The sequence below is a fragment of the Saimiri boliviensis genome, chromosome 7 (assembly GCF_048565385.1).
Source record: "Saimiri boliviensis isolate mSaiBol1 chromosome 7, mSaiBol1.pri, whole genome shotgun sequence".
NCBI classification, from domain to species: domain Eukaryota; kingdom Metazoa; phylum Chordata; class Mammalia; order Primates; family Cebidae; genus Saimiri; species Saimiri boliviensis.
Genome location: NC_133455.1, coordinates 82936367 through 82961638, shown reverse-complemented (window position 1 = coordinate 82961638; position 25272 = coordinate 82936367). Strand labels below are relative to the sequence as shown.

General features: G+C 42.5%; 1 protein-coding gene across 1 annotated transcript; it reads right to left on the bottom strand.

The window, feature by feature from the left end:
- SLC35E3 (solute carrier family 35 member E3) lies at window positions 1-24253 on the bottom strand. Its single transcript, XM_010337289.3, has 5 exons — window positions 23752-24253; window positions 22785-22895; window positions 17251-17409; window positions 9541-9623; window positions 1-3790 (listed from the first exon to the last, which is right to left on the bottom strand). Exons 1-5 carry the CDS (start codon window positions 24151-24153, stop codon window positions 3604-3606), a joined length of 942 nt encoding a protein of 313 aa, XP_010335591.1. The 5' UTR covers window positions 24154-24253; the 3' UTR covers window positions 1-3603.
- Between the last annotated feature and the right edge of the window lie 1019 nt (window positions 24254-25272).

The window sequence follows — 25272 nt, the reverse complement described above, 5'->3', positions numbered from 1 at the left end:
TAAAAAGAGGTTCTCTTTATTTTTAACAGGTAAAAATTGAAGTTCAGTCATTTAACACAGAATGAACAATAATTACAGTTACACTGGTAACAACGAACAGTATGTTTTCTTTGAAAGCACTGTATTTGGTTTGTCCCCGTGACTGGTCCTAGTATCTGGCACATTTTCCCCGGGCGTTTTCTTTTCAGTGGGATGATTATCTTCAGGGCAAAAAGTTTATCAGACTCAAGTCTAGCAGTACTTACTTTATTCATTTATATACATGTAACCCCATCCTGTCTTACTCCAACCTTCTTACTGCATTCCTACTGACGCATATAACACTTTCCCCAAGTTCTATTTACAGTTAAGAATTTTTTTTTTTTTTTTTTTGCTTTGAGACAGAATTTCACTCTTGTTGCCCAGGCTGGAGTACAATGGCACGATCTCGGCTTACTGCAACCTCCACTGCCCAGGTTCAAGTGATTCTCCCGTCTCAGCCTCCCGAGTAGCTAGTATTACAGGCATCTGCCACCATGCCCAGCTAATTTTTGTTTATTTAGTAGAGACAGGGTTTCGCCATGTTGGCCAGTCTGGTCTCAAACTCCTGACCTCAGGTGATCAGCCTGCTTCAGCCTCCCAAGTGCTGGTATTACAGGCATGAGCCACTGCACCCAGCCCACAGTTAAGAATTTCTACATGGCACAAATAACTCAGCTGTTCTCAGTGCAGACGTCAAATGCTCACTGTGTTGAAACACTTTTCTTAGCTTTTGGGAAATAATTACAATTTAAACATACACGGAATGTTTCTTAGACATAATACTCAAGGCTTATCTGGTAAAAACTAATTGCTCTGTCCTTCTTAGGACAGAAAATATATATCTTTGTAAAGTGAAAAGAACTGAAGAATATTTAAAACAAAACAGGAAGCCACATGTACTAATTACACAAGAGATTGACTGACAAATTGGAATTCTCCAAAACAGATTTTCATTGAGGATTCTCATTTCAGAGCCCAGGAAAAAAAATCCTAAAAATCCCAAAGGTATATTATATGTGTGTATACAGGTTTTATTGTTAAAAAACATATAACATTTACTGTCTTACCAAAAGGTATATCTTGTGGTTCTTTTTTTTTTTTGAGACAGAGTCCAGTCTGTCATCCAGGCTGAAGTGCAGTGGCATGATCTCAGCTCACTGCAACCTCCACCTCCTGGGCTCAAGCAGTCCTCCCACCTCAGCCTCCTGAATAGGTTGGGACTATAGACACGTGCCACTAGGCCTGGCTAATTTTTGTATTTTTTGCAGACAGGGTTTCGCCATGTTGCTCAGGCTGATCTTTGCTCTCTTAAGAGTCACTTACTCCATCAACGTTTACAAATAACATTTAGCAAAGGAATTATTTATTACAAGAGTAATGATCTATCTCAATTTATTATATGAAATTAACAACTGCTTTTAATATTCAGATGTCAAGAAGGTGATAAGGAGAAATACATTTTGCAAACATGTGGCATTCCATTTCCTCAAGTGGAAATCATGTATTTCCTTTAATATCCCAGTTTTTCTACCTAATGTCTATGTGGCTTTTGTCCTGACTTGCTGTAAAATAATTTTCCCCAGCCACCTTAGAAAAGTTGGATATAGTTCACTCCAAATCCTTCAGTACCGTAGAAAGCTCCATGGAAGCCTCAAATGTATGCGCGAGGCAACAGAAGCAGGGAGGTAGGATTAAGAAATTACTGGCAGGCTGGGCGAAGTGGCTAACACCTGTAATCCTAGGACTTGGGAGGCCAAGGTGGGTGGATCACGGGGTCAGGAGTTCAAGACCAGCCTGGCCAACATGGTGAAACTCTGTCTCTACTAAAAATACAAAAACTAGCTGGGCATGGTGGTGGGTGCCAGTGTAATAATCTCAGCTACTCAGGAGGCTGAGGCAGAAGAATGGCTTGAACCCAGGAGGCGGAAGTTGCAGTGAGCTGAGATTGCACCACTGCACTCCAGCCTGGCCAACAAAGCAAGACTCTGTCTCAAAAAAAAAAAAAAGAAAGAAAGAAAGAAAGAAATTATTGGTCAAGTGTGGTGTCTCATCTTTGTAATCCCAGCACTTTGAGAGGCCAAGGCAGATAGATGGCTGGCGCTTAAGAGTTTGAGACCAGCCTGGGCAACAAGGTGAAAACCCCGTCTCTACAAAAAATATAAAAATCAGCCAGGTGTGGTGGTATGTACTTGTAGTCCCAGCTACTGGGGAAGCCGAGGCAGGAGGATTGCTTGAGTTCAGGAGGTTGAGGCTGCAGTGAACCATGACTGTGCTATTGCATTCCAGCCTGGGTGACAGTGAGATAAAATAAAATAAAATTACCAATATAAAACGCTCAAACAGCTGGGAAAAATTACCAGGCTAAGAAACATGTTCAGTTCCATTTATAGTCTTTTCTTTGAGCCATTTAAACACAGGTGTTTTTTTTTTTTTTTTTTTTTTTTTTTTTGTTGTTGTTGTTGTTTTTTTTTTTGAGATGGAGTTTTGGACTTGTTCCCCAGGCTGGAGTGCAATGGCACAATCTTGGCTCACCACAACCTCCACCTCCTGGCTTCAAGTGATTCTCCTGCCTCAGCCTCCTGAGTAGCTGGGCTCACTGGCATGTGCCACTACGCCTGGCTAATTTCCTATTTTTAGTAGAGACAGGGTTTCTTCATGTTGGTCAGGCTGGTCTTCAACTCCTGACCTCAGATAATCTGCCCGACTCAGCCTCCCAAAATGCTAGGATTACAGACATGAGCCATTGTGCTTGGCCACTATTTTGTTTTTTAACTCCGTATATAGTTTCTATAGTTCAATGAAAACTCAGAGATAACCTATAAATGTATGAATAATGTATGATTTCCTACATCAATTTTCTACTAGAAAAAAGATCATACTTTTAGAATTGGATTTTGTCTTACAGTCATCTTTATTATACTTTATAAATGAGATTTCATTTCTATAAATCATCAGGAAGCTAAATTAAAATCCCACATATATCTATATGGGATGGTTTACATAAAAATATGTGTGTGTATATATATCTATGTGTGTATATATATGTATATTCACACATACATACGCATATATACACACACACAGACATATATATACACACACACATACATTTTATATATATATATATATATATATATATATATATATATATATATAGAGAGAGAGAGAGAGAGAGAGAGAGAGAGTATTAGAGAGACAGAGTTGCTCTGTCGCCCAGGCTGGAGTGCAGTGGTGCGATCTCAGCCCATTGCAATCTCCGCCTCCCAGGCTCAAGCAATTCTCATGTCTCAGCCTCCCGAGTCACTGGGATTACAGGAATGCACCACCACACCCAGCTAACCATCCCATACATTTCACACAATCATCTTTGAAAAGAAGCATGAACCGTTTTGGTTTTACAGAAGTAAGTTTTTTTAAAAAGAGAAAAAAAAAGTCATTTTATGAATAAAATTTCCTTGGCGTTAATTCTTACAAATCATTCAATCATTGAATCAGTCACCATTTTTTTTTTTAGTAACTTGCATACTTAACAATATTTTTTTATCTTCTTGGGACAACATTCTTTTCTTCACAAAAAACGAATTACGGACGTTGTGCCAGTTTACTCTTACTTCCTTCCTGTTCACTAAGCTTAAAGTGAGTATAGGCGAGAATGCCAAATAATGTACATAAAATGCCAAGGGCCTGATTAATGGACAGTGGATCCTTAAATAAAACATATCCTCCAAATAAAGTAATGCAGAACTTGAAGTGTCCAAACATGTTATAGCTGAGGTTTTTGGATAAGGATAAAAAGAAGTAACAAGATAGATGTTATATTTACACACACACACATAATGCACAAAACAACTCAACAGCAGCCACCCCACATAAAGAACAATGGGACCAGGTGGGGTGGATCATGCCTGCAGTCCCAGCACTGTGGGAAGCTGAGGTGGGTGGATCACTTGACGCTGGGAATTTGAGATCAGCCTGGCTGGCCATCATGGTGAAACCCTGTCTCTACAAAAAATGCAAAAATTATCTGGACGTGGTAGCGCACGCCTATAATCCCAGCTACTTGGGAGCCTGAGTCACAAGAATCGCTTAAACCCAGGAAGTGGAGGTTGCAGTGAGCCAAGATTACACCACTGCACTGTAGTCCGGGCGACAGAGCAAGACTATCTCAAAAAGAAGGAATAATGGGAATTTCTTAGTTTCTTCAGGTAGGTTTTAGCAATTTGAGACACAACACTGCCTCAGCCATTCGTACTGACCTCCAAAGAGGAGAAAAGGGATAAAATATAAAAGGAAAGACAATGAGATCAAGGGAAGATATTTTGTACAGCAATTTATGATTGTTTTGTAGTGGCGTTCCCTTGGCAAATGAGGTGACATATATAAGGTACCAGAGAGCTCACTTGAGTACAAGAGGGAAAAGAGGTCATACTGGTCACCAACTACACACCAAACACCATGCTGGGCGATTTCCATGAAATCATCTGAGTTAGGCATCACGTTTACCTTCACTGCAGGCTCACTCTTCCTATTTACAGTTGTAGAGGCTCAGAGATTTTAAGTAGCATGCCCCAGATTAGAGCTATTAAGTAGCAGAAGTTGGAGTCCAAACATAAATGGGCCTATTTAACTCCAAAGTCCATTCTAATCCAATATACCTCCAGTAACATGCCACTGCATTAATGTTTTTCCAAATCACCATTCATTTAAAAAGCAAACTAAATACACACATGCACACCTTTTAAAATCACTTATATTTAAATATAATTATTTTTTCTATATAAATGAGTGCTCTCTTGTTCTTCAGATGTATGATGTGTGCCTATGTGCTTTTCCTAATTGTAACACTAGAAACAGCTACCACTCTGTGCCTGTTTCCTCACTATAAAAGAAGGGCAAAATAATACTTCCCAGGGTTATTGTAAGGATTAAATAATAGGCACAAAGCTTCTAGCATATAGTAAGCACCATATGTGCTAGCTACAATAACAGTTACCAACAGCAGTACTTAGGTGTCATAAACACCTGCCAGGCGCTTGACACATTCTCTCAAATACAACCACCCAACATCATAGATCCTACTTCCTCCACTTCATACATTTCATAAGTGATCAGAGGGAGACCCTGAGAGTTCCCACACTAGGTCAGGCCCACAGGTAGTGGCAGAGCTCAGTGCTCACACCTGGACATGTCTGACCTCCAAGCCCTGCCAAGCAGGCTGGAGGTCCCCGCTGAGCAGAGGCAGTGTCTCAGGAGAGCACGGGCCATGTCACCAGGTGCGTGTGCTAGCTTGATCCCATGGAGGTGACTTCCTGAGCCACAGAGGATCTTCCCAAGGTTACTGGCAATAATCAAAATAAAATATGTTTTATTTTCAATTATGAGCTTTCTTCATGTGCACTGGCTCTAACAATTTAAATTTCTTTACTCCTCGGCTTCTCTTTTAAGTATATTTATACTAGAAGGAGGGCAAATTTAAAGAAACTATTCATGAATCCTTCTGTAAAAATGACAAAAAAAGAGTAGTATACATGTAGTATTTCCAGTTCTGCACTTTACTCCAGGAAGGCTGTCACCCCAATCCTCAGAATGTTCTGGCCAAACCCAGTGCCCTCCACCTCACTCAGCCCCTCATCAGTGACCAGTCTCCCCGAACTTGGCCTGCCAGTGGCATCGGACACAGACGCCAACGCCTCTTCCTCCTCACTGGGGTTCTGTGCCACTCTCCTCCTTCCTACCTCTGACTGGTCCTTCTCATCCTTCACCTAGTTCCTCTCATCTTTCTGAATTCCAAACACTGGACTCAAACCCAGCTCTCAATCTTTGGACTCCTTTTCTTCTACTTGTTTGCTTGGCAACCTCAACCAGTCTCACCACTTTAAACCACAGCTTCTCACTGCTGACTCTCTGTGATGCCTCCTGCCGAGATGTCGCCTTTGAACCCTCAGACTTGTTTATCCAAAACGGAGCACCTGGCCGGGCGTGGTGGCTCACATCTGTAATCTCAGTACTTTGGAAGGTTGAAGTGGGAATATTGCTCGAGTCCAACAGTTCAAGGCTGCAGTGAGCCATAATCATGCCACTTCACTCCAGCCTGGGTGACAGAGCAAGACTCTGTCTCAAAAACAAACAAACAAAAATACTCCCCAGACTGAGCACCTGATCTTCCTCCCCAGCCCCAAACCTGCTTCTGGCTATCCTATCTTAGTTGATGGCAACTCCATTTTACCAGATGCTCAGGTCAAAAATCATGTGAATCAGCCTTATTTTCTCTTTCTCCACATCCAACAAGGCAGCAAAACCTGTTGGCTCTTCTTAGAAATATATCCAGAATCCAATAACTTCTCACTGTATCCACTGCTACCATCTTGGTAACTACTGTTACTTCGAAATTAGAATATTGAAGCACTCTTCTGACAGTTTCCTGTGCCTCTTTCAGTTTACTAGTTCCCAACCATGAGTGATTCTGCTTTGTGGGCAGTATTTAGAGACATTTTTGGTTGTCACAATTGGGCAAAGGGTATGTATGCTACTGGCATCTAGTGGTAGAGCCCAGGCATGCTAAAAACATCCTACCGTGTATTAAACAGGCCTGCACTAAGAACCATCTGGCGCAAAAAGTCAACAGCCCAGAAATCCTTCTTTAGTCTATTCTCAACACAGGAGCCCTAAGTGACTCTATTATTTATTTTGTTTTAAAAAAACTTTTTGTAGAGACAGGGTCTTGCTATCTTGCCCAGATTGGTCTTGAACTCCTGGGCTCAAGTGATCCTTCTGCCTTGGCCTCTTAAAGTGTTGGAATGACAGGCGTGATCCACTGCGCCTGGCCCACTGGGTGATTCTATTAGAACATAAGTAAAATCATGTCATTTCTCTGCTCAAAATGCTAATGGCTTCCCATCTTACTCAGTGACAGTCTTTACGTAAAGTCCCTACTAGATTCAGTTCCATGTTACTTTTTTTTTTTTTTAAGAGACAGGGTCTCGTTATGTTGCCCAGGCTGGAGTGCAGTGGCTATTCACAGGCGCGATCCCACTACTGATTAGCACGGGAGTTTTGACCTGCTCCGTTTCCGACCTGGGCTGGTTCACCCCTCCTTAGGCAACCTGGTGGTTCCCCGCTCCTGGGAGGTCACCCTATAGATGCCGAACTTAGTAAGGACACCCGATCGGCATAGCGCACTGCAGCCCAGAACTCCTGGGCTCAAGCGATCCTCCCACCTCAGCCTCCCGAGTAGCTGGGACTACAGGCACAAGCCACCGCGCCCGGCAGTTCCGTTATTTCTCAGCCTACCACATTCTCTCCTTTGCTCAACCTGCTCCAACCTCACAGGCTTCCTTGGTTTTTTTAGGGCCTTGCACCTGCTGCTGCCTCTGCCCGGAATGTTCTTCCCTCCTGATCTGCACGGAGCAACGGCATTTCCTTCAGGTCTTTACTCAAATGTCACCTTCCCACTGAGGCCTTCCTGACTAGCCCTGCCTAGAACTTCAACACTGTCTACAACATTTCACATTCTCTCTTCCCTGCTTTACTTCGACTCTTTGGCAGTTAACACCATCCTGTACTGCAGATAAATATTTAATTGTTTTCTATTTCTAGTCTTCCTCACCAGAATTTAAGCCTGTGAGAGTGAAGACTTTTGTCTACGTGGTTCATTACTGCATTGCTGGTGCCTGGCACAGAGTAGAATGTTCGGTACATAAATATTTTAAAATCAATGAATGGTTTAGTGGGTATTCAATAAATACTTATTGAATAAATGAATGTTTTTAATCAGAGCACATATTTGGATGCCTTGTTTGGGTAGCATGATGTACAAATTTTGGGACTAGACTGCATGGGTTCAAATCTGGACATCCCATTTGTCAGCTGTGTGGACTTAAGTGAGTTAACCTCTCTGTGCCTGTATTTCTTCTAGAAACTAAAATGATGGACTTTACCTCCTAGAGCTGCTGTGAGAGTTAAATGGACTAATATACACAAAATGTTTCTAACAGTATCTGACACAAAATAAAGAGTTGTTAAGTATTGGTTTTCCAAAAAACTTATCGTTGTTTTTCATTGATAGTTGGCTAATATCCTACTTATTTACTTCCTGGAGGAATTCATTCTTTGCATTTGCCTAAGGGTGGCGGCAAAGTGAAATGTGAAGAGAAACAGAATGACCAGCAGAATGGTGTAAATGGACAGTTGAATTTGACCTTTAACTTGTGACTTCCTTCTTTTTCTTTTTTTGTTTTTGGTAGAGATAGAGTCCCCTATGTTGCCCGGTCTGGTCTCAAACTCCTGGGTCAAAGTGATCCTCCTGCCTTGGCCTCTCACAGTGTTGGAATTACAGCCGTGAGCCAAGGCACCCAGCCAATGACTTCATTTCTTTTTTTTTGAGACGGAGTTTCGCTCTTGTTACCCAGGCTGGAGTGCAATGGCGTGATCTCGGCTCACCGCAACCTCCGCCTCCTGGGTTCAGGCAATTCTCCTGCCTCAGCCTCCTGAGTAGCTGGGATTACAGGCACACACCACCATGCCCAGCTATTTTTTTTGTATTTTTAGTAGAGACGGGGTTTCACCATGTTGACCAAGATGGTCTCGATCTCTTGACCTTGTGATCCACCCGCCTCGGCCTCCCAAAGTGCTGGAATTACAGGCTTGAGCCACCGCGCCCGGCGACTTCATTTCTTGACTTGAAATAATATTGAGAAAAACAGGTACACCCATATCCAAATAAGTACAAATGCATACTCCATAGCCAGATGCCAGTGGCCTAAAATTATCTTTTGTTATCTGTTAATGATTCCTCTACTCTGTTAATATAAATACCTGAAACTTGTTTGAAAATTCAAACCTCTACCTCACTACTCATTCAAAAAATATTTATTTAATTGCACTGTCTGTAAGAAATGGTACTCTTAAGTTAATTTTTGCAAGGGAAAAGGTCACCTATTACATAAGAAAATTCGAAAACATTCATGACACAAGAAGCTAACCCATTTCCTCAGTTCATATTTCTTTCTTTTCTTTTCTTTCTTTCTTTCTTTCTTTCTTTTTTTTTTTTTTTTTTTGAGACAGAGTCTTCTCACTTTGTTGCCCAGGCTGGAGTGTGGTAGCACAATCTTTGCTTACTGTAACCTCCAACTCCTTGGTTCCAGCATCTCTTGTGCCTCAGCCTCAAGAGTAGCTGGGATTACAGGTGTGCACGAACTTACCCAGCTAATTTATGTATTTTTTGTAGAGATGGGGTTTCACCGTGTTATTCAGGCTGATTTTGAACTCCTGGCCTTAAGCAATCCACCCACCTCAGCCTCCTGAAGCGTTGGGGTTACAGGTGTGAGCCACCACACTCGCCCCTTCAGTTCCTATTTCTTTAAAATCCTTTAGTGTGTAAAGATACAGTAAAAGGCTAAATATAACTCTCTCTACTCAATTTAGACCATGCAATAGTGTGAGATTCAAATAAGGTAATAAATGTGAAAGTTTTGGGAAATATAAAAGATGATGCATTTGAAAGTTATATAAAAAGGATACGTGACAGGTGAAGTGTTCCCAATAATCCAATAAATTGATAAGTTCACCATGAAAGCTATTACTCCAGATAGCAGCACCATAAGCTAAAATAAACCAAAAGAACCATTAATGCAAAGCACTGCAATCATTATAATTATCAAGCAAAGATACATTTCATTAGGCATCTTAAAAAACATTCAAATATCAACCATTAATAAATAAGATTAAAAAGAATTTGGGAGACAGTAAGAATTGCAAGTAAAAGAGCAGAATGAACAGTGTTTCAAAAACGTACAATTTTTTTCACAAGAAAAAATGAAAAATACTGCATAACATCCTTTCTGTGACTATCAACTTCCAGGCTCATTTTTCTCATTAATCTAAAGAAAAAGTATACATATGCATTATTATTATTATAAATCAGAAAATAAAGATAAGCAAAAATAATATAAGGAATTCTTATAATCCCAACCACTCACACATTAACATCTTGACATATATCCTTCCAGATCTTTTTCCATTGAATTGCTCATTTTTAATCTTTTTTTTTTTGAGATGGAGTCTCACTGTCACCCAGTCTGGAGTGCAGTGGTACAATCTCGACTCACTGCAACCTGCACCTCCCAGGTTCAAGCGATTTTCCTGCCTCAGCCTACCAAGTAGCTGGGATTACAGGCCAGTGCCACCATGCCCAGCTGATTTTTTTGTATTTTTTTAGTAGAGATGGGGTTTTATCACGTTGGCCCAACTGGTCTTGAACTCCTGACCTCAGGTGATCTGTGCATCTTGGCCTCCCAAAGTGCTGGGATTACAGGGGTGAGCCACTGCATCTGACCTCATTTGTTAGTCTTATTTAGCTCAGTAAACTTTCATTAGATATCTACAAAGTTAGGGCAGGCCTTGTGAGGAACCAATATGTACAAAGTTCCTGCCCTCAAAGAGCTTAGAAATCACTCGAGGACATAATCATGATGATCACAGCTTACACTTACGTAACACTTACTATGCACCAATAATTGTTCTGTTTTACATATAGTCACTCATTTAATTTTCACATACATCCACAAAGTAGTTGAAAAAATACTATTCCTTTTTATGGATTAAAAAAGAGAGGTAAAGTAATTTGCCTAAGATCACACAGCTAGTAAATGACAGTGCTGAGATTTAAGCCCAAGTAGTCTGCTTCTGGGCTCCTTCCTCTTAACCTACTTTATGCTACCTCTCAATCACATGTAAGACAGTGCAACATCAGAATGACAGCTCAGACAATAAAAGAAAATGAGTCCTGGGTTCTACGTCATTCATAGGCAAACATACAACAGATATGAATCTCAAAGCAGAAGAGATCACTGGGGGCTGAAATGGAGAGAGGGAAAAGTTTTTAAATCTCAAAAGTATGTGCAGATTAAAGAAGACGGGGTGGGCTGGGCATGGTGGCTCACGCCTGTAAGTCCAGCACTTTGGGAGGCCAAGGGAGGCAGATCACTTGAGCTTAAGAGTTCGAGACCAGCCCGGGTAACATATAACGAGACCCCGTCTCAATATTAAAAAATAAAATAAAATAATATAAAAAATAAAATAAAAAAAAGGAAGAGGGGGTAGGGTTCCGAGTAGAGGGAACAGCACAGGTCAAAACGTAGGGGCATGAAAGTACAAGATGTGTTTTTGGGATAGAAAATAAACCAACTTGGCTGAGCACAGGGGGACAAATGGGTTGTACCACTATATACACATACAATATTCAGTTCAAATCTATCTCATGATTTTATCCAAAAAGCAATAAAATCATCTTGTTTCTGAATTTAGATAAAAATAATATTCATGATCTAAACTATTAATAAATTAAAGTTCCAAAGAAAACATGTCATATTTGAAGATGCTTGTTGTCCCACGCAGGGTTTTGTTGTTTTGTTTTTGTAAAGTCAGGTTTTTACCATGTTGCCCAGGCTGGTCTCAAACTCCTGGGCTCAAGTGATCCTCCCACCTGGGCCTCCCAAAGCGCTGGGATTATAGGCACGAGCCACTGTGCCCAGCCCCCTGTAGGTTTTGTCAGTTTCAAAATCTTAAGAAGTCTTAAGAAGGCCAGAGGAATTGGATTTGTGTCTTACTTAGGTAAATATAGTAATACCTCATGTAATTTACAACAGAAGGTCTGTTGAATAGTCAACATAGAGAAATTTGCTTAGAGATTTTAAAAATAGTTTCTAGAAATATATCTAAAATATATCATTGCTAATTTTATTGAGTTCACAGAATGCTACATACCTATTGCTTGATACTTGGTACATCATTAAAAACAAAATTACTCTACTTTGTTAGGGACTCTGAGGAATATAAAGAATTAGTTTTATGAAGAACTTTATATTCCTTATATTCTTCAAAGTCCCTAACTGAAGAGGAGTAGTAAGAGTGGGCATCCTTGCCTTGCTCCCATTCTCACAGGGAACGCTTTCAACCTTTCCCCACTTAGTATCATGTTGGCTGTGCGTCTGTCACAGATGGCTCTTACTATATTAAGGTATGTCCCTTGTATGTCAATTTTGCTGAGGGTTTTATCATAGAGGTATGCTGGATTTTGTCAAATGCTTTTTCTGCATCTATTGAGATGCTCAAGTGAGTTTTGTTTTTAATTCTGTGTATTTGGTGTATCATTTTTATTGACTTGTGTATGTTAAACCATCCCTGCATCCCTGGTTTGAAACGCACTTGATCATTGTGGATTATCTTTTTGATATGTCATTGGATTCAGTTAGCTAGTATTTTGTTTAAGATTTTAGTATCTGTATCCATCAAGGCTATCTATTGATCAGTCTGTAGTTTTATTTTTTGGTTGTGTCCTTTTCTGGTTTGGTACTAGGATAATGCTGGATTTATACAGAAAAAAAAAAAAAGAAGTTAGTTGACATAGTGCTCTACTTGGAGTCAAGGATGCCTCCTAGGGACATTAAGGAATGAAGGTAGCTTTCCCTCACACTAAATGGACTCAGCCTGCTGTGGTCTTGGTTTTTTTGACTTTTTTGCTTTTTGGTTTTTTGAGACAGAGTCTTGCTCTGTTGCCCAGGGTGGAGTGCAGTGGCATGATCTCAGCTCACTGCAACTTCTGCCTCCTGGGTTCAAGCGATTCTCTTGCCTTAGCCTCCCGAGTAGCTGGGACTACAGGCGCCTGCCACCATGCCTGGCTAATTTTTTGTATTTTTAGTAGAGACGGGGTTTCGCTATGTTAGTCAGGATGGTCTCGATCTCCTGACCTCATGATCCACTTGCCTCGGCCTCCCAAAGTGCTGGGATTACAGGCATGAGCCACTGTACTGGCATTTTTAAAAATGGCTTTTCTGCTGCTGTCCTCTTTTTAAAACCTGTCAGAAAGCTACCTAAAAAAAATCCTCTCTCTTTGTAGCATAAGGTGTCTAGGCTGCAATGGTTTGAAACAAGATAACCAGGATGGCTAGGACTTTTGTAAAGTAAGTGGAAATATTATCTGAGAGATGGTCCAATGACCTCTACTTTAGAAAAAAGTATACATGGTAAAATATATGAATTTGAAACAACTACTGGTCTACTTACAGGAAGCTGAGTGGAGCACTGGAGAATATGGAGTTTGGAGCCAGAATGCATGGATCCAAATTGTGGCTCTGCTTATTAGCTGTGGGATCATGAGCCAGTTACTAACTCTCTATCTCTTGGTTTCCTTATCAATAAAAAAAAAAAAAAAAATAATAGTGATACAGTTTGGATGTTTGCTCCCTCCAAATCTCATGGTGAAATTTGATCACCAATGTTGTAGGTGAGGCCAAGCAGAAGGTGTTTGGGTTATGGGGGTGGATTCCTCATGAATGGCCTAGCGCAGGTGTCCCCAGACTTTTTACACAGGGGGCCAGTTCACTGTTCCTCAGACCGTTGGAGGGCTGCCACATACTGTGCTCCTCTCACTGACCACCAATGAAAGAGGTGCCCCTTCCTGAAGTGTGGCGGGGGGCCAGATAAATGGCCTCAGGGGGCCGCATGCGGCCCGTGGGCCGCAGTTTGGGGACACCTGGCCTAGTGCCTTCCCCAGGGTAATGAGTGAGTTCTTGCTCCATTAGTTCTCATAAGAGCTAGTTGTTTAAAAGAGACCGGCATCTCCTCCCCTCTCTTTCTTGCCCCCTCTCGCCATGTGACTGATGTGCCTGCTCCCACTTTGCCTTCTGCCATGATTGTAAGCTTCCTGAGGCCCTCACTAGAAATAGATGCCAGCACTGATGCTTCTTGTGCAGAACCATAAGCCAAAATAAACCCCTTTCCCTGATAAATTACTCAGTCTCAGGGATTCTTTTATAGCATCACAAAATGGACTAATACAAATAGTATTAGTATAGTATCAACCTAATAAAGTTATAAAGATTAAACAAGTTAATATTTACGTAGAGCTTTGAATAATGCAAGGAAGAGACTAAGGGCTATACAAGTGCTTGATAAATTGATATACCAACAAAAAAGACATTCCCATTGACTGTGTTCCAAAAGTTGTGGGAACTCTTGTGGGAAGCAGGAATTCCTGATAAGTAAGGTGTTACGGACTGAATGTTTGTGTCCCCCTAAAATTCACATGTTGAAATCCTTACCCGCGATGTAATCGTATTGGGAGGTGGGGCCTTCAGGAGGTGACTACGTCATAAGGGTAGAGCCTTCATGAATGGGGTTAGTCCCTAAGATAAGAAGAGATAAAAGAGAGCTTGCTTCTCCTCTTCCTTGCTGTCAGGTGAGGATACGGCAAGAAGACTGCCATCTATAAAGCGAGAAAAGGGCCTTCACCAAGAACCTAACCATGCTGGCAGCCTGACCTCAGACTTCCAGACTTCAGAACTGTGAGAAATTAGTATTTGTTGTTTAAGCCACCCAGCCCACTGTAGTTTTGTTATAGCAGCCTCAACTGATTAAGATATAGGATTATACATTCTAACTTAAAATGTCCCCAAAGCATTAGTTCCAGCTGCTGGGGAGGCTGAGGTGGGAGAATCACTTGAGCTCAGGAGCTTGAGGCCAGCCTGGGCAACATAGCCCGAACCTGTCTCTAAAAACTAAAAGTCCCCAAAATACGTAAGCCCTTGATTTGCCAATTCCATTCCTGGGACTCATTTCCATAGGAAAAAAGGTATCAGTACATGAGGACACATGATGTACAAGGATGTTTATCACAATATTGTTCATAATGGTCAAGAACTGAAAAAAAAAGTGAATATGCAAAGGGACTATTATACAGACACTGGCCAGGCACGGTGGCTCATGCCTGTAATCCCAGCACTTTTGGGAGGCCGAGGCGGGCAGACTGATTGAGATCAGAAGGCCAAGACCAGCCTGGCCAACATAGTGAAACCCCATCTCTACCAAAAATACAAAAAAATTAGCCAGGCATGGTGGCGCAAGCCTGTAATTCCAGCTACTCGGGTGGCTGAGGCACAAGAAACACTTGAATCCAGGAGGTAGAGGTTGCAGTGAATAGAGATCACACCACTGCACCATAATGTGGGTGACAGAGTGAGACTCTGTCTCAAAACAAAACAAAACAACAACAACAAAAGATACAGACACTAAAAAGAATGCTTTGGAGAGATTTTTAGGAGATATTATTATCATTATTATTATTTTTGAGGTGTAGTTTCGCTCTTGTTACCCAGGCTGGAGTGCAATGGCGTGATCTCGGCTCACCGCAACCTCCGCCTCCTGGGTTCAAGCAATTCTCCTGCCTCAGCCTCCTGAGTAGCTGGGATTACAGGCACGTGCCACCATGCCCAGCTAATTTTTTTTTTTTTGTATTTTTAACCCTTTTTTTTTTTTTTTTGAGACGGAGTTTCGCTCTTGTTACCCAGGCTGGAGCGACGGGGTTTCACCATGTTGACTAGGATGGTCTCGATCTCTTGACCTCGTGATCCACCCGCCTCAGCCTCCCAAAGTGCTGGGATTACAGGCTTGAGCCACCGTGCCCGGCTTAGGAGATATTATTAAGTCAGAAAAGCAAGATACAGAAATGCATATGTAATGGAATTCTACTTTTGTCAATGAAACAGATATGTAATTGAGATTGTGTGTGTGTGTGTGTGTGTGTGTGTGTGTGTGTGTGTGTGTGTGTTTATATGGATATATACGGCATGGAGAAAAATATGGAAGAACAAGCACTAGAATGTTAACATGACTTCAAGGGGCATGGATGGGGAGTAACGGAATGTGGAAAAGTGTGTGGGTAGAAAGGCTGGGGAAGAGGAATCCACAATAAAAACAGCATCTATGATATAATTCCAGTATCTAAAGTTATACACATACGTGCATGTGTACCTATGTGTATATACAAAAGAGATCCATGAAATGATCCTCACTAAAATGGTAAAGGTGATTACCTTAGTGTGACAGGATTCCAGGGGCCCTTCATTTTCTTTTGTTGTTGCTGTTATTGTTGTTTTAGTTTGGCTTTTGTTGAGACAGGGTATCCCTCTGTTGCCCAGGCTGAAATACAGTGGTGCTATCTTGGCTCACTGTAGCTTTGACCTCCTAGGCTCAAGCGATTCTCCCACCCCAGCCTCCCAAGTAGCTGGGACCACAGGTGCATGCCACCATACCTGGCTAATATTTTGATTTTTTTTTTTTTTTGAGACAAAGTCTTGTTCTGTCAGCCAGGTTGGAGTACAGTGGCACAATCATGGCTCACTGCAACCTCCACCTCCCAGGTTTAAGCAATTCTTGTGCCTCAGCCTCTCAAGTAGCTGGGATTACAGGAACATGCCATCAAGCCCAGATAATTTTCTTTCTTTTTTTTTGACACAGAGCTTCACTTTGTCACCCAGGCTAGAGTGCAATGGCGCAATCTCGGCTCACTACAACCTCTGCCTCATGGGTTCAAGTGATTTTTGTGCCTCAGCCTCCTGAGTAGCTGGGACTACAGATGCGTGCCACCACACCTGGTTAATTTTTGTATTTTTAGTAAAGAAGGGTTTCACCATGTTGGCCAGGCTGGTCTTGAACTCCTGATCTCATGTGATCTGCCTGCCTTGGCCTCCCAAAGGGCTACGATTACAGGAATGAGCCACCACGCCTGGCCTCAGCTAACTTTTTCGTATTTTTAGTAGAGACTAGGTTTTGCCATGTTGGCCAGGCTGGTCTTGAACCCTTGAGCTCCAGTGATCTACCTGCCTTAGCCTCCCAAAGTCCCGGGATTACAGGCATGAGCGAGCACACCCAGCCACTTTTTAAATTTTTTTGTAGAGATGAGGTCTTCCTATGTTGCCCAGGCTGGTCTAAGACTCCTTGGTTGAAACTATCTACCCACCTCATCCTCTCAAAGCCTAGGATTACAGGAGTGAGCCACCATGGCTGCCCTTTACTTTCTTTATATTTGTATGTATGTTCAAAATCTATATAATGATTATAAAGCTATATTTTCATTATAAAAAATTCTAATTTAAATTTCCAAATTATTTGTGGGCTCCAGCTTGACACAGTCAGAACAGTAACCAGGCATCAGAAGACATGAACGATAGTTTTGCTTTTACCACTGAGTGTCTGCTCACTCTAGGCAAGTCCCTTCACATTTGTGTGTGTCAGTTTCTTCATCTGAAAAATAATCCTTACCTTACCTCCTTACATGGTAATTATAAAGAGTAAATGTGAGAATGGATTTGAGATAGTGCTCTGAAAAATGACATTAATAATGGAGGGATTATTATTATATTTTGTTTAGACATCAAAACAATTAGGACTTACCAAAGCCGAAACTGACCAGGGACCAAATATTCCTCCTTCTCCAAACACAGGCTCGAAGAAGGGCACGGCGACCAGCAACATGGCAGATGACATCGGAGCCTGGTAGTACAGCAGCTGCATTGAGTTCACTTGTAATTCATGCTGTTTGGCTCCTACCCACTGAAAATTAGGAGATAAAACATGTCAGGCACAAAAAAAAAATAGCATCACTTAATCAAAGATGTGACAACTAGAGTCACAAAGATGGGAATGTGGGGTAATAGACTAGGGGAAGAAAAAATGCCTAATTATTCTACAGGATTTCAAAGACCAGCAAGTTATATGAATGGCCTTTAAGTGCCTTGGATAAAAAGAGCTCTATCAATTCTATCAATTTAATTTCCGGTAATCTAGTTTCTTTCCAATTCTTAGAAGGGGGAGAAAAGTTCTCTATTTCCTTCTACCTGATCCTAGTAAATGGGGAAAAGTAAATGCATATAAGGGCCTACAAGGATAAAAGATCTTAGGAAAATAAGGGAAAAATGGAAATTTAGGTGATTCGGAATACAGATGCAGTGTCAGACTTTGTTTCTTTCTAAAAATTGCAAAAATTTTAAAATGGAAGACAGGTGCCAGGAGCAATGGCTCATGCCTGAAATTCCAGCACTTTGAGAGGCTGAGGTGGGGGGATCACATGAGGCCAGGAGTTCGAGACCAGCTTGGCCAACATTGTGAAACCCCATCTCTACTAAAAATACAAAAATTAGCCTAGCGTGGTGGTGCGCATCTGTGGTCCTAGCTACTCAGGAGCCTAAGGTAGGAGAATCACTTGAACCCAGGAGGCGGAGGTTGCAGTGAGCCGAGATCGTGCCACTGCACTCCAGCCTGGGTGACGGAGCAAGACTCCAACTAAAAAAAAAACCAAAAACAAAGGAAGACAGAGGTTGGGGTGACAGGATGACAATGGGACATGGGGCAGGTTAGAGGTGGCTGCAAATGCATGTGGCTTGAAAGGTATGTGCTCTTGTCAGCTGCTTTGGAAAACCCAAGCAATGGTAGAAGAAATTTTCCTCTCTCTGGATGACTTTTCTGTGGATCCTATTCCTCGTCCCCCGCCAATACACCTAGATACATTAGATAATCACTAACCCTAAAATACCCTGCCATTCAGTACAAACAACATCTCAAGACCTCAAATCCCATCTGTCCAGAAAATGCTTCACAAATATAACTGAAAAAGAGGCTTTGAAGAAGCTTTAACAGGACTGTTTGGATCAGATCTGGCAAGAACAGCCAGGCTTTTGAATGACTTCTACATATCTCTTTTTCCTGTAGTTTTGGGTATCTTGTTACATAAACTCTAAGTCTATAGAAATTTATCAAGACAAAAATAGAAGGGCAGGGAATTTGAACCATACTCCTGCCAGCTTTAACTAAGAGTCCTCTGTGAATATGAAGCACAAAGAACTGATTCTTCTGCTGCCTGCCCCTGTGGGCACGGCAGTGAGCAAAAACGGATACAGAGGGTGGGTGCCCACCCCACTTTCCTTTCGCAACCTCTCCAGGCAGCTGTGTCTCAGCGAGGGACTGCCTGGAACAGCAGGGGCTCTCAGGCCTCCACTGTACCTCAGTGCAGCACAGCCTGGCTCCTGCTGCCACCCCTCTAATGCTCTTTTAAGGGCACCATGACCTCCATGGCCATGTCCAGACTCCCTGTGGCTCTTCCTGCGGGACCTCCTTGCAAGACCTGCAAGTTTCCCTTGGAAGAACTGCTCTCTGGTTTGCATTCCTCCCTCACCACCTCCTGCACTTACAGTTTTTAAGGCAGACGTCTGCCTTCCTCTTTCACTGCCCTGACTGATGTCTTTTACTATTTGCTGATATCTACTGCTCCTCCCTCATCACTTGAGCATCCTTAACCTTATATCGGCCACAGTCTCCTGGCCATCTCTACTTACATAATCTGCAGGAACTTGTTTAAAATCAACTAGTGCCTTCCTTCCACAAATGGCTCCTCTTGTATGGTTCCAATAATTGATGATATAATCTCCCTCAGGGATCAAAGCCTTCCTTTCCTCACTCTCACATTCAGTCAGGTCCTGCCATGTGTTCTCCAAAATGTCCCTGGAGTACCTTTTAACCTATCCCTATCCATTCTCACTGCCCTAGCCCAGGCCCTTCCTGACTGCCCCTTGAAGCACAGGTTCCTGACTGCTCTGCCTTTCATCCTTCCCTCTTACCCACCCGTCATTGCTACTAGTTATTTTTCTTAAACCAGGAGAATGACCGGTCGGGCGTGGTGGCTCACACCTGTAATTCCAGCACTTTGGGAGGCTGAGGCGGGCAGATCACCTGAGGTTGGGAGTTCAACACCAGCCTGACCAACATTGAAAAACCTTGTCTCTACTAAAAATACAAAATTAGCTGGGCCTGGTGGCGCATGCCTGTAATCCCAGTTATTGGGAGGTTAAGGCAGGAGAATCACTTGAAGCTGGAAGGTGCAGGATGCAGTGAGCTGAGGTTGCATCACTGCACTCTAGCCTGGGCAAGAAGAGCAAAACTCCGTCTCAGAAAAAGAAAACAAAAAACGGGAATGATCAAGTCAGTCCCTGTCTGAACTGCTCTCCTGGTGCATGCTCAATAAAGACACACTTCTGGCCAGGTGCAGTGGCTCACGCTTGTAATCCCAGCACTTTGGGAGGCTGAGGCAGGCGGATCATGAGGCCAGGAGTTCGAGACCAGCCTGACCAACATGGTGAAACCCTGTCTCTACTAAAAATGCAAAAATTAGCTGGGCGTGGTGGCCCATGCCTGTAATCCCACTACTCGGGAGGCTAAGGCAGGAGAATTACTCGAACCTGGGAGGCAGAGGTTGCAGGGAGCTGAGATCGTGCCACTGCACTCCAGCCTGGACGTCAGAGCAGACTCTGTCTCAAAAAAAAAAAAAAAAAAAAGACACACTTCCTTAGCACGGCTTCATAATCCTGACATCTGGTCTCACCCACTTCTCAGCCTTGTCTTCCCACAATGCACCTACTGCCTAGCCTCACCTAACAAATCAAGTTCTCCAGAAATGCTCCAGACTTTCACACACACTGCAAGGAAAAGACCAGCTGTCCTTCACTGCTGAGCTAATTTCTGTGCATCCTTCAATTTAAATTGTGCACTTTCCCCTAAAGTGTTACCTCACTGCCCCTCTTGCCACTTCCTCCTTGGTGTGCCTCAGAACTTTCCTCCTACCTTGGGGTACATATGCTACCAGCTGCCGCCATGTGTTTCTAGACTGCTGGACTGTAGCTGCTTTTCATCTTTGTATCCTTGAGGGTGAACATAACACAGAAAAGATGTCTGCTGAATGAATGAATGAGTCAACCATCTTCTACAACTCAAGCTAATAGCTGGTCACTCATCTTTTAACTCCTTTTAATGTCTCCAGCAGTATAAGAGAAGCGACACAGAAATTATGCCAAGATATAGTGGGCAGATACAACTTTGAGAGGAATGTTTCAGGAATACACGTATTTTGCAGTAATACCTTTACCATTTACTGACAAGAAACTGTCCATTAGTCTACAGTCATTCCTTGGTCAATCTCATTTCAAATATCTACCTTAGGGATATTGAATCTTTTGATTTTAATCTATAGCAATTTTGAGACTTGTGTGAACAAAAATGGTCATAGTGACATAAATGGTGAGTACTCTGAATCCATTACATGTAAGGAGTACAATTTCTTGTTCTGTTTATTTAGCCTATACTAGGCAAAAACAAGTGCATGTAAGAAGAAAGATGAGGCCAGGAGTGGTGGCTCATGCCCGTAATCCCAGCACTTTGGGAGGCCGAGGCGAGTGGATCACCTGAGGTCAGAAGTTCGAAACCAGCCTGACCAACACGGAGAAACCCCGTCTCTACTAAAAATACAAAAACAGGGCCAGGCACGGTGGCCAAAGCCTGTAATCCCAGCAGTTTGGGAGGCCGAGGCGGGTGGATCACAAGATCAAGAGATCAAGACCATCCTGGTCAACATGGTGAAACCCCGTCTCTACTAAAAATACAAAAAATTAGCTGGGCATGGTGGCGCATGCCTGTAATCCCAGCTACTCAGGAAGCTGAGGCAGGAGAATCACTTGAACCCAAGAGGCAGAGGTTGCAGTGAGCTGAGATTGTGCCATTGCACTCCAGCCTAGGCAATAACAGCAAAACTCCGTCTCAAAAAAAAAAAAATGATTAGAAATGTTCACTAGCCTCTCAAACAAACAAACAAGATGAATAGGCATGCTCACTAGCCTCTTTCTTTCTTTCCTTTCTTTTCTCTCTCTCTCTCTTTCTTATTTTTTGGAGATGAAGTCTAGCTCTTGTCCCCCAAGCTGGAATGCAATGGCATGATTTTGGCTCACTGCAACCTCTGCCTCCTGGGTTCAAGTGATTCTTCTGCCTCAGCCTCCTGAGGAGTTGGGATTATAGGCATCTGCCACCACTCCTGGCTAATCATTGTATTTTTAGTAGAGATGGGGTTTCACCATGTTGGCCAGGCTGGTCTCAAACTCCTGACCTCAGGTGATCCGCCTGCCTTGACTTCCCAAAGTGCTGAGATTACAGGCGTGAGCCACCGTGCTCAATCCTCTTATTTAAACTGCTTCTCTGTCACTGGAAAATGTATTTCACTGCAGAATATTTTCATAACAATGTCTCTGACATTATCACTACTAGAATGGTTAAGATGCTAGGGCTCTATTACTGAACTCCTAATATCGCTAACAAGAATGCCTTAGTTTAATAACCAGTGAATGTTTGTGAAAAAAGTAAAATTGGTTACACATTTTGGCTTTGATTTCCCATGCAGGTACACCCAGAATTCCCAGACCAAGGTTTTCAGTATAGAGAGAATACCACTTCACTGTCCCCTACAGCGAGTTATTTTTTCTCCGCTATATAAGAAACAAAAACCCTACTTGTTAGGATTTTATGGTAATGAGGTAGGTGAATCTGTGAACAAATTTTTAATGAATATCTGCTATAGGCAAGGTACCGTGCTTGCTCAAACGGTAAAATATTCATTGAAATAAATGACTCTATTATATTAATATTATAATAATCGATAGTAGGTAAATTATTAAAAGCCAATAAACATGTTGCAACAGCAGTATAATTTTGGGGACAAAAAACATCTAAATTTTTCATTCCTCTTCAGATTTCTAGAAGTGTATTCACGCCTTCACAACAATGTGAAAAGTAAACAAAAAGCATAAACTTAGGAAGTAAAAAGTCTTACTACATATTTTGTAAAGATTTCCCAGAAAATAACTTCACCCCAAACTGAGATTGTTAAGTATGGATATTATACACTTACAAACAGGTAGGTATTTGGTGAGCATCACACACCCAAGTTTCTCTGTCTCCTTTCTTCTCTTCACCTTGATTCAGACAATTTATGCAATTATGCTTTCTTCCCAACAGTCTATTGTCTCTATACTGTATTTTCTAAACCTTGGAATACAGCTTCAAAATTTATGAAATCTGCTAAAAAGGCACATAAAGAAAAAAAAATTACCAACCACTTGATAAAGAGATGTAACTAAAACACCAAGAGCAGCAAACACCATTCCAAGGAAATTAAACTTCACATCGTAATAAGAATTTAGGATTACACCTAAAGTTATAGGAATCTGTAACGAAAAAGAGGTAAATGTTGTTCAGATTAAATTCAAGAAACAAAAAGTATTCCTTTCACAGTGTCTTACAAGGCTAATCATAAACACATAACTGGGAAACAATAAACCTGTATAAATGTTTTCTTTTCTCACTTGGGAAAACTGGTTGTTAATCCTATTTCCTAAATGTGAAATACGATAAATCTATATTGATGTTCACATTTAATTCCATTTTAAATTTGTGGTAAATACATTGTACTTTGCAAGAAAATACCACATGAATACAAAGGTGGGTAAATGGATCCTCAAACTAGTGTCTAAACAGCATAAGCATAAATATAAAACAATAAAAGCATGAAGACCTTAAATATAATAAGTTATTAAGTTCTAAAATTGAGTCCACCTCCTTTTATTTAAAGATGCAGACAGCTCCGCAGTATGGTGCTGCAGACATTTTGAGATCTGCTTTATGCTAAATCTTTTCATGTTTATCATACACGATTTGATTCCCCTTGGGAGAAAGGCTGTTTTGTAGTTTGAGATTTTGCAGATATTCTGATAACACTGGACTGTACCACCCAATACAGCTTTTTTTCTTACAGATCACAGTATTTAACGATTTCCATCAAATGGCAGCTACTAAAACTCACATAAGCCCACTCTTCTGGGTTAAGGGCCCAACAGAGTGACAAGATGGACTTTTCCCCCTTCCCAAAATAAGCCTGAAGTTCACACACTCACAGATGACTCATTTGTGGATTTCAAGATAAAGGGAAAGAGAGTGGCGAAGGGTTAACCAGTGTGCATTCGAATTTCCCGGGGCCGGTGCAGGAGGTGGTTCGGAACGGCGGCGCCTGGAGAAGCTACTTACCAGCGTGAGCTGGATTCTGGTGGAGAAGGTTTTCTGGTAGCAGAAGGTCTGGATGGCTATGATCACCGGTGTGGTCATGGCCTTGGCCAGCTGATAGGTGCCTATGGTGTTGTTCTGCAGGGAAAGGTTAGTGAAAACCACAAAGCCACAGAAGCTGAGAGCCAGGAGGAAGACCCTGGAGGGCGGCAGGCTTTTGGGGGCAAAGATGTCCAGCTTCTGGCAGATGTACAAGCCCAGCCAGGTGACCACGAAGTGCACCAGGGTCAGGCTCATGTTGGGGAAGCCGTGGTGCACATAAATCCATTTGTTGAGGAACACGATGCAGATGGACACCAGTAGGTTGAACAGGAGCCCGACCGCGATTCGACCGTGGCCCCGCACTCGGTCCACCAGCGATGCCATGATCTCCGTGAAGCCGGGGCCGTCCAGCCTCCGAAGGGTCGCCTGCCCTGTCTCCGGCTGCCCTTCTCCACTGCCTGACCTGGGAAAGGCATGCACAGATCAGACCTCGGGCGAGTAGCACTCTTAAGGGAGGACACACGCCCTGCCGCCGCCCCTTAAGCCAGCGAGGACTCAGCGGCACGTCCCCGGCCCCGCCTAGCTCCTCCCGCGACCACGTGACTCGAGCTCCAGCGCTTCCGCCCTCGAGCCGCGGACTGAACTGCCGTTACTTTGCGCAGGCGCGCTGGGCCCTGGGCGCGCGACGCTGCGTCTTTGTGTCCCACCCTTTGCGTCCCCGACCCTCCTGGTCACCTAATGCCTACCCGACTGGGCCAATCTAGGGCGCCTTTCTTGACGTTTGTTTCCTGTGTGTCACTGACTCGATTTGCTAGACAACTTCTCTCTGGCTGTGCAGACACTTTGACCAATTTTCCGTGTTGAATGCTGAGCAAATTTAGTCCTCGCCAGAGAGGGAAAAGAATTTACTGAAAGCATATTTTTATTTTATTTTTTATTGTTGTAAAAAGATTAAAAATTCACTTTTCGACAGACAGCATCATCGGGTACAACTGCAAGGGTTTCTCCTTAGATCATACATTCATTAGCTCAACAGTGAGAAAGTGTGTTCTCTGGAAAGATGTCCCCTTGACATTATAAACGTGCAATTATTGTGTTCACTTACAATTCCAGAAAGAAACGCACAACTTGGCATAACTATATATATATACAGCTGTCTCTAGGGGTGCGCCTGTGCACGCACACGCACATACACACATATATACGTTTTGGATCCTGAAGTCAGGTGCAATGGCTAAGAGATAAAAGTTTAACAGTGTTGATCGACATGGCAATAAGGTCCTTTTTTTTTTTTTTTGAGACGGAGTTTTGCTCTTGTTACCCAGGCTGGAGTGCAATGGCGCGATCTCGGCTCACCGCAACCTCCGCGCTCCTGGGTTCAGGCAATTCTCCTGCCTCAGCCTCCTGAGTAGCTGGGATTACAGGCACGCGCCACCATGCCCAGCTAATTTTTTTTTTGTATTTTTAGTAGAGACGGGTTTCACCATGTTGACCAGGTTGGTC